The sequence below is a fragment of the Propithecus coquereli genome, unplaced genomic scaffold, assembly GCF_000956105.1.
Source record: "Propithecus coquereli isolate 6110/MARCELLA unplaced genomic scaffold, Pcoq_1.0 Scaffold83, whole genome shotgun sequence".
Taxonomy (NCBI): Eukaryota; Metazoa; Chordata; class Mammalia; order Primates; family Indriidae; genus Propithecus; species Propithecus coquereli.
In genome coordinates this window covers 3,384,486-3,394,631 of record NW_012154507.1, presented here as the reverse complement: position 1 = coordinate 3,394,631, position 10,146 = coordinate 3,384,486, and the positions used below count along the sequence as shown (strand labels likewise).

At 36.3% G+C, this 10,146-nt stretch overlaps 1 protein-coding gene across 1 annotated transcript in view; it reads right to left on the bottom strand.

Moving 5' to 3' along the window:
- Positions 1-4,338: 4,338 nt before the first annotated feature.
- The window catches only part of WDHD1 (WD repeat and HMG-box DNA binding protein 1), a 98,724-nt gene continuing 92,916 nt past the window's right edge, over positions 4,339-10,146 (bottom strand). Inside the window, exons 23-24 of the mRNA XM_012663740.1 lie at positions 7,134-7,272; positions 4,339-4,616 (exon numbers count right to left, since the gene is read on the bottom strand). Of these exons, the coding sequence (XP_012519194.1) occupies positions 4,416-4,616; positions 7,134-7,272 (340 nt within the window). The 3' untranslated portion in view covers positions 4,339-4,415. The remainder of the gene's footprint in view (positions 4,617-7,133; positions 7,273-10,146) is intronic.

Here is a 10,146-nt window from a genome sequence, read left to right as displayed (position 1 = left end):
CACCGCTCCCGGCCCAGGCTGGAACTTGAACACCCTAGCTCAAGTGATCCTCCTGCTTCAGCCTCCTGGGTAGCAGGGACTACAGGTGTGAGCCACCACACCCAGCCAATTTTTCTATTTTTTTGTAGAGACAGGGTCTCACTCTTGCTTAGGCTGGTCTCGAACTCCTGGCCTCAAGTAATCCTCCCACCTTGGCCTCCCAAAGTGCTAAGATTACAGGTATGAGCCACCACACCTGGCCCCTTGTCAGGTTTTGATATAAAGATTATGACAGTCACCATACTCAGTACTTTTTATTAGACTGTTATTTTTACTTGACTGTTTGATAGAACTTGACCCTAAATTAATCTAGCCTAGTGTTTTGAGGATTCTAAATATAGACTAATTTTTAAAATTCGTTATAGACTATGCAGATTTTCTATTTCTTAAGTCAGTTTTTTTAAACTCTATTGAGACATAATTCACATACCATACTTTCACCCATTAAAGTGTACAATTCATTTTCAGTTAGTTCACAGAATTGTGCAACCACGACCACTATCTAAAAACAGATTCCAGAAAATTTTCTTCACTCCACAAGAAACCCTGTAGCCAGTATCTATCAATCACTCCCTCTTTTCCTTTAACCCCAGCCCTAGGCAACCACCAATCTACTTTCTGTCTCTATAGATTTGCCTACTCTGGACATTTCATGTTAAGTGAAATCATAATATATGTGGTCCTTTGTGACTGGCTTCTTTTACTTACCAAAATGTTTTCATGGTTCTTCCATGCTGTAGCATGTATCAGTACTTTCTTTCTTTTTATTGTCAAATAGCATTCCATTGTATGGATATATCACCTTTTATTTATCCATTCATCAGTTAATGGACATTTGGGTTGTTTCTACTTTTTGGCTATTAGGAAAAATAGTGCTATGAATATTCATGTACAGTTTTTTGTGTGGATACGTTTTCATTGATCTTGGATTTATACCTAGCTATGGGACTGCTGGTTAACTCTATGTTTAACCTATAAGGAACTGGCAAATGGCACCACTTTACAATCTTACCAGCAATATATGAGGGTTCCTATTTCTCCGCATCCTCACTGACACTTGTTATTATCCATCTTTTTGAATATAGCCATCCTAGTGGGTGTGAAGTGTTATCTCTTTGTGTTTTTTGTTTGTTTTTTTCAGAGACAGAATCTTGCTGTGTTATCCAGGCTAGAGTGCAGTGGCTATTCATAGGTGCACTTACAGTGCACTGTGGCCTCAAATTCCTGGTCTAATGTGATCTTCCTGCCTCAGCCTCCTGAGTAGCTGGGACTACAGGCCTGGTCCTGTGGCTTTAACTTGCATTTTTCTGATAATTAAACATATTGAGCATCTTTGCATGTGCTTATTGGCCACTTGTATACCCGCTTTGAAGAAATGTCTATTCAAGTCCCGTTTTAAAATTGGCTTATTTGTTCTTTATATATTCTAGATACAAGTCCCTTATCAGATATATGATTTGCAAAATTTTTTCCCCATTCTGTGGGTCCCTCCCCCCACTTTCTTAATGGTGTTCTTTGGAGCACAAAAGTTTTTAATTATGGTGATGTCTACTTCATCTATTTTTTTCTTTTGCACTACTGGCGTCATCTCTTAAGAAACTATTGCTTAGTCCAACATCACAAAGATTTATGCCTGTGTTTTCTTCTAAGAATCTTAGAGTTTTAGCTCTTACATTTAAGTCTTGATCCATTTGGGATTTATTTTTTATACAATGTGAGAAAAGGGTCCAATTTCATTCTTTTGAATGTATCTAGTTATCCCAGCACCATTTGTGGAAAAGACTATCTTTTCGCCATTAAATTATTCTTGGCAACCTTCTCAAAAGTCAATTGACTGTAAACGTGAGGGTTTATTTCTGAACTCTCAATTCTATTCCATTCACCTGTACTAGACTGGGGGTTGGGAGAGATGGCTAAAGGTAAATTTTATAATAAAACATGGGTTAGTTAATAATATTTTATCTATTTAATTTCTTTGGTTTAATTATGGAATTGTGATTATGTAGAAGAATATCTTTGTTCTCAGGGGTACATGCTGAGGTATTGAGGGATGAAGTGTTATTGCGTATTTTAAATGGTTTAGGAAAAACCCTGTCTATAAAGTATATATGGTAAACATCAACAATAAATTAACCTAGATGGAGGGTATATGGGTATTTACTGTACAATTTCAAATTTTCTATAGGATTGAAAATTTAAAAAATAAAAACCTGGGGGAAAATTATATACTCCTATAACAAAACAGTTGGGAAACAAAAAAGGCAGCCCTTAAGACAGTCACAGATTAAGATGCTTTTTACATGGATGGGTCTCACCATTCTGTCCAAAGGGAATACCTGACATCTGTTCCACATTAGTGACGGGACTCATCACAGGCTGCTGCACAGGTATGAGACGTTGCAGATCACCTCAATCCCCAGAGTTGCTGGGCATAATCCCAGCACTCATTCACTTGCTCTCTGAAATAATTAGATGATCCCTTTCTGATGAGTGTAAACAAGCTGCAAAAATAACCTCTTTTGAGAAGTTTTTACTTTTGGAGAATAAAATTAAGTACATGTCAACTTTCTACAGTATACAATAAACTCAAATAGGCCATATTATTGAAATGATGGTAATTAATATATTATTTCCATTTCCATTTTCCTACTATTAAGTCTCAATTCTCTGAAAAACAAAAACACTGAAAACAAAAGTTTACTCTTATATAGCAAATAAATGAGGATAATATTTCTTGGTTTCAAGGCCAGGCACGGTGGCTCACACCTGTAATCCTAGCACTCTGGGAGGCCGAGGCGGGTGGATCGTTTGAGCTCAGGAGTTCAAGACCAGCCTGAGCAAGAGCAAGACCCCATCTCTACTAAAAATAGAAAAATTAGCTGGGCTTTGTGGCATGCGCCTGTAATCCAAGCTACTCGGGAGGCTGAGGCAGGAGAATTGTTTGAGCCCAGGAGTTTGAGGCTGCTGTGAGCTAGGCTGACACCACAACACTCTAGCCCAGGTGACAGAGCGAGATTCTGTCTCAAAAAAAAAAAAAAAATTCTCACAACCATATAAAGTAGGTACTATTATACCCATTTTACAAATGAGTAGGTGAAAGCTAGAATTTGCCCAAGGTGACCCAGCTGGTAGGTAAACTGGGTCTTTAGACCCAAGCAGTCTGGCTTTGGAATCGTGCTCCCAAATACTGTGCTATAATGTCTCTCAATACCAGCTACTAATTAAAAAATCAGAAATATCTTCCTTACTAACCTTCATCAGTATGGGATAAAGAATATCCTTTGGCTCCTTTATATCTAAATTTTCAACATATTTTGTCTCTTTCAATTTATCAACTAGCTTCAATTCTGAGCCACCTGATTTTATTTTACTATTTCTTTCCTCCCCCACTTTTGCCCTTTTGTGACTGCGTTTGTGTCTGGTTAGAATAACCATAAATGTATGAAATAATTAAACCTTATTTGTTCAAAATAAAAGAGGAGTTTAACTCTTTCCCTAATTCTAACTACTCTCTTATCGAGCCTTCAAAGACTTGCTCAGAAAAGTACTGTTGATGCTGATAAGCAGAGTATCCTACGAGGAGCACACGAAGCCCTGGGCTGCAATACCACCAAAGCAGTGTCTTCAGTTCTTCTCTGTTGTGTGTACAATGTGGATGGAGCAAGACGGGTGTGGTGGTAGAAATTATGGTAGTAAATATAAGATGTTTTCTGAAAACATTTCCATTTCATGGAAATACAAGGTTTAGATGATATCAAGCCAAATACAGAAAGGAGAAAGTTTTATTTATCTAAAACAATTAAGGCTATATAAACAGACAACTGAAAGCCACATAGAAAGAAATTTCCAAAACACACAAAAGAGAACGTCTCATCTACAAGATTATTTACATGTTTAGGGCATATATTAAAAAACATGGTCCCCTAGGTTTAGTATAGACATAGAAAGCAGTCTATGGAACACACTTGGGAAGAGGACTATAGTATTTTCTAGTACATGACAAAAACCAAATGAGGAACCCTCAAGAAGGTAGCAATATGCTGAGGTTTTAAGACCTTGGCTTTGATGATTTTTGAAGGTTAGAAAGAAAATCAAAACGGCTTCTACTGGAAATGGTGGTGGCCTCAAGGCAATAATCACAACCACAGTGCTTCTGAATGGCCCTCCATTTGGGGGCAGAGTAATCTGCAAAGATGATAGTTTTTACACATGCTCTGTTACCTACACCAATACAATTACTATATTACCTTATAAAGACAAACAGTTGTCTTTAAACTCTTTAAAAACATATACTGAGTTTCCTAAAGATTAAAAAAGTCCAGATTCATCAAAGATGAGTAAAAAATCCATTACTTTCCTAGGGTCACTTTCTTCCTTTACTCCTGCTTAAATGCAAAAGCTGATAGTTTCTGATTTGTAGAGAGATCTAAAGGTTTTTGCTTTTTAGGCAAATTCAGATTCTCCTTTGCTTTTTCTTTTTGGTTTTTTGTTTCATCACTTTCATCAACCACACGTTTTCTCTTCTTTGCTTCAGCTCCATCATCTGCAGCTGCTCCTTTGGCCTTGTTAGTCCATGCCTTTGTAAAATATTGGGGGTGAAGAGAAAAGATTTTTAGCAGTAACAAATAGGAAGATGATTTCTTTTTAATTTCTATTAAAGTTTTTTTAATCTCTTCATCAAGAAGCAAAGAAAATGATTTCTTAACTTTTCCAGGTAACATGCTTATATATAAAGCAGAATAATTAACACTTGAACTGTTAAGTGTTCTCATTAACAAATCTTTTATTACTTAATTGCAAAGCACATTAAAAAATTACATTCTTTTTTTTGTTTTGTTTTTTAACATATATATTTTTAGTTGTCCAGCTAATTTTTTTCTATTTTTTTTTAGTAGAGATGGGGTCTCACTCTTGCTCAGGCTGGTCTCAAACTCCTGAGCTCAAACGATCCACCTGCCTCGGCCTCCCAGAGTGCTAGGATTACAGGCGTGAGCCACCACGCCCGGCCTAAAAAATTACATTCTATCTCTATAATGTTTCAATCTAAACACTGCTTGTATTTAACCATATTAAGTGCAAATACTATAATTGCAGGTACTTATTTAAAATGAAACGAGATAATTGTAGGCTCACATGCAGTTGTAGGAAATAATACAGAAAGATCCTATGAAGGCTTTACCCAGTTTTCCCCAGTGGTAACATCTTGCGACACGACAGTGCAATGATCACAACTGGGGTACTGACACATTGATACCATCTCATTTTACTTCTACTCATTTGTGTATATGTATTTTATTGTAGGTTTGTGTATTTACCACCAGAACAGTTCCATCACCACAAGGATCCTTCATGTAGCCCACCTCCCCCACCCCAAATCCCCACCCAGGCCCCAAACCCTGGCAACCACTACTATATTATTCTCCATCTCTATCACATTGTCATTTCAGGAATGTTATATAAATAAATTATACAGTATATATTCTTTTGGGATTGGTTTTTATTCACTCAGCAAGAGTCAAACAAGGTCCATTCGTTGCATCTGTCTCTTAAATCTCTTGTTTTTTTTTTTTTTTTTTTGAGACAGGGTCTCACTCTATTGCCTGGGCTAAATAGAGTACAATGCCATCGTCATAGCTCACTGCAGTCTTCCAACTCCTGGGCTCAAATGATCCTCCTGCCTCAGCCTCCTGAGTAACTGGGACTATAAGCCTATGCTACCATGACAAGTTAAAAAAATTTTTCTGGGCCAGGAATGGTAGCTCATGCCTGTAATCCTAGCACCCTAGGAGGCTGAGGTGGGAGGATGCCTTGAGGTCAGCAGTTCAAGACCAGCCTGAGCAAGAGTGAGACCCCATCTCTACTAAAAATAGAAAAAATTAGTGGGGCACAGTGGCGCGTGCCTGTAGTCCTAGCTACTTGGGAGGCTGAGGCAGGAGGATTGCTTGAGCCCAGGAGTTTGAGGTTGCTGTGAGCTAGGCTGATGCCAGAGCACTCTAGCCCAGGCAACAGAGTGAGACTCTGTCTCAAAAAAAAAAAAATTAATAAAAATTTTTTTTTTTGTAGGGACACGGTCTTGCTGTTGCCCAGGTTGTTAAATTTCTTTTAATCTAAAATAGTTCCTCTCCTCCTACTTTATTTCCTTGGCCATTTATTTATTAAAGAAAAGGGGCCCTTAATGCTGTAGAATTTCCCACATTAACAGACTAGATTTAAGTAAATGTTTAGGGTTTTCCTTAAAAGTATTGATTCCAACTTTTGCCAAGTCTCTTCCTCTTTTACAGTGTAAGGTCTTATTTATTCAGATGACATTTTATCTAATTCTTTATAATTTTTATCCTTTTATAAATACTTACAAAAAAATGAGAAATACAAAATTGCTAATGAGGTTCTAAATAAGGCTAGAGGTGGTCAGACCAATTTCTAGCTTCCTCATTATGCAATACCTTTATCCATAAGGCCCAAAGCAAGTATGTATGTTACTAGGTGCCTGTTCTATACACTGCCATCCCTGGGAAAGTGAAGTTTGAGGATTTAATTGGTCCACCACACACATTCCTTCCCCTTGTAACACAAAGGTCGCTCCTTCCTTCCTTCCTCAAGTGCAGGAACTCACAAGGAGCAAGCCACCTGTCCTAATTTCCATGTGAAAGAACATCAGCCTTTTTTTCCCCAAAAGGAGTATTCTCATTTAGTAGTCAATGTGTGCATAGATAGCATTTTTAAAAATTCTACTTGCAAGAAACCTAAAGTAGTAGTCCAAAAAATATGAATTAACTTCATTCTCACTTATTAATCTGTTTTGCTTTTGATTTTTAACTAATGCATCTTTTCTTGGGGTATTCCCCTAACTTAAGACATACAGAAACTTATACAAATCCAAACAGTAAACTGTCAAAAACTTAACCATCAACATTAAATAATAATCATTACATATCCATATGCTCGAAGCTGAGATTTCACATTTATTTAATTTCCTCTCCACATAAGAGTTTAGGGAATGTATTCAATTTCCAAAAACAGAAAAAAGCATTTTTATAAAAATTTTTAAAATCTGGAATTCACTAAGATTTCAATCTCAGCACAATTATCCTTACCTTCCTTTCTTCAGTTGACAATACTCTAAATCGAATCATTCCTTCTTTTATTATGTCTGCTTCATCTGAAAAGTCAGGATTGTCAGACAAAATATTACTTCTATTTTCTTCTAGCCACATCTGAAATCCAGTCTTTGGCCTAAAACAGCAATTATGTGAAAAAACTTTATACTTAAGATGCAGTTTAAAGTGCTTTATGATTTTTCAAGTTAGTAATTAGACATTAGTCTTTGCATACCTATATAAAGTAAGGAAGTCACAATTATACTTGTTAAATTCATATTACCATAAACTGCCTAGAGACTGTAGGATTAATCAACTAGATAATCCTTTTAAGGTCAATTTAAAAGGATTCCTCATATTTGTTTTCTCCAAGTGCAGCAACTATGAACTTTGTACTTTCAACTATTATGAATGTTGACAGGCTCAAGGTCTCCAATTTCACTTAGCCGCCTGGCCAAGTAAAATTCTTCCATGTGGCCTTGGTAGGCTCTTTCTCTTTTTTCCAAACCAGCTATTGAAATCTTTTTGAATTCTCTCAAGCCCCTTTCCATCACCTCACCCTTGCTCTCACAGATGACCTTGGGTCCTTGACATATTATCATTATGTAAAGCATGGACAATGCACACTTGTAAATTTTCTTACATTTCACTCACAACACAAATGTCTTTAGGTTACAAGTGAAGGTTTAATGCAAATATTTAATATTTACTGAGCACTTATTATCTGCCAGGCACTGTTCTAAATGCCTTATGTGTATTACTTCATTTAAATGGCAATAACTTTATGAGGTAGGTACAGTTAGTATCTCCGTTCCATAGATGAGGAAATTGAGGCTCACAGAGGTAAAATAACTTAGCCTAGGTTACACAGACAGTAAGAGTCAGACCTGGGATTCAATAGCCAGGCGGTTTGACCCCAGAGTCCCCACATTTAACCGAACAGTCATACTGCCTCTCACTACACTGAGGCTGAATGGATCCTAAATAACAAGTTTAAATACACTGCGAAAATACCAGGGAAAATGTTTATGATAAAATTTTCAACAGAGATAAAAACATAGGATATAAAATTACATCTCCAATATAAACCCCATTAAATATAAAAGCTTAAATTCATTAAAAAGGATTAGAAGAAAAGTATCTCTATAAAGGAGTAACTGAGTGATTTTTGTTTGCCAAAACTTAATAGTTACAAAAAACAAGTTATTAAAAAATTATTAACAGTATGACTATAACCACTTGTCCAATTTCTGAAAATACACAAATTTCAAGTAATCTTCTCAATGTAATCCTACTTGCAGGAAAAAGAAAAAAAGAACCAAAACAAACAAAAACCAAGAGTAAACAAAGATTCTTGAATTTTCAAACTTAATAAAGACCCATTTTAATTAAACTTGGTGCAATGTCACAAGTCTAGCTAATAGCATGTAATACTCTTTCTCTAAACTGCAAATTTTGTTATTTATTACTTTATTCTATTTTGAGACAGGGTCTTGCTCTGTCACCTGGTCTAGAGTATAGTGGCATCTTCATACCTCACAGCAACCTCAAACTCCTGGGCTCGAGCAACCTCAAACTCCTCCTGCCTCAGCATCCCAAGTATCTTGTACTAGAGGTGCATGCTACCACTCCCAGCTAATTTTTCTATTTTTTTTTTTTTTTAGAGATGGGGTCTTGCTTGTTCAGCCTATAAACAGCCGGCTTTAAAAAGAAAAACAAAACCGAACATTTCTTTCTTGATTTAGTATATCAACATCTTTGACAAAATATTTGGTTAAATATGATAATTCCTTAACAATATTTCAAAAAGCCAGTTGACAGCATAAAAAGTTGAGGCCAGGCATGGTGGTTTATGCCTATAATCCTAGCACTTTGGGAGGCTGAGGCGTGAGCATCACTTGAGGACAGGAGTTCGGGACCAGCCTGCACAGGAGTGAGACTCTGTTTCTACAAAAAGCAGAAAAATTAGCCAGGCATTGTGGCTCACGTCTGTAGTCCTAGCTACTCAGGAGGCTGAGTCAGGAGGATGGCTTGAGCCCAGGTGTTTGAGGTTGCTGTGAGGTATGATGATGCCACTACACTCTAGACCAGGTGACAGAGTGAGACCCTGTCAAACACACACACACACACACACACACACACACACACACACACACACAGACACACACAGACATGGTAATAGAATTCAGAACAAAATAGGAAATATAAAAACCACAGCTACTCTCTCAAATTAAACTGGCCAACATAAAATTATTAGAAAAATGAGATATTCAATGCCAAAAATGAAATTGCGATTTTAAAAATTTAATTGATATATTTAGAATAAATCTAACATAGCAAAGATCAAGATATTTGGTAACATATTACATTGGTAGACAAATAGGATATGAACAAATAGGAACTCTCATATTGCTGGGGGTGTATAAAATGATACAACATCAACACAGAACAATTTGGCACTATCTCTTGGAATTACACGTGCACATTAACTCGTTCCATACAGGAATCCATCTTATAGCTATATTTGCATCTGTGAGAAATGATATTCATATAAAATTATTCATTGCAGTACTAGTGAAAGACCAGCAACCGCTTTTGTCCACAAGTAGAAAACTAAATGAATTATGACGTATCTATTCAAAGGATATATTCTCTGACTTATAGTGCTTTAAAAAAAGATTCAAAGGATATAAAACAATTAAAGCTCTTTATGTAGTCATATAAAATGATCTGCAAAAGCTATTGTTAAATGAAAAAAGCAAGGTACAGAATAATGTGTAAAACTTTGTGTTAAACAAAACAGACAAATATATGCATGTGTTTGTATGTGCACAGAATAATTTTAGAAGGCTACACAAGAAATTTGTTGCAGTGATTATTTCTGGAGAGGGAAACTGGTTGGACAGGAAAGATTTACTTTTCATCGTACACTTTTTTAGATCTTTTGCAATTTTTCCCCATGTAACTATATTATTTAAAAACCAACAAAAAATGAAGACGCCTCTGACAA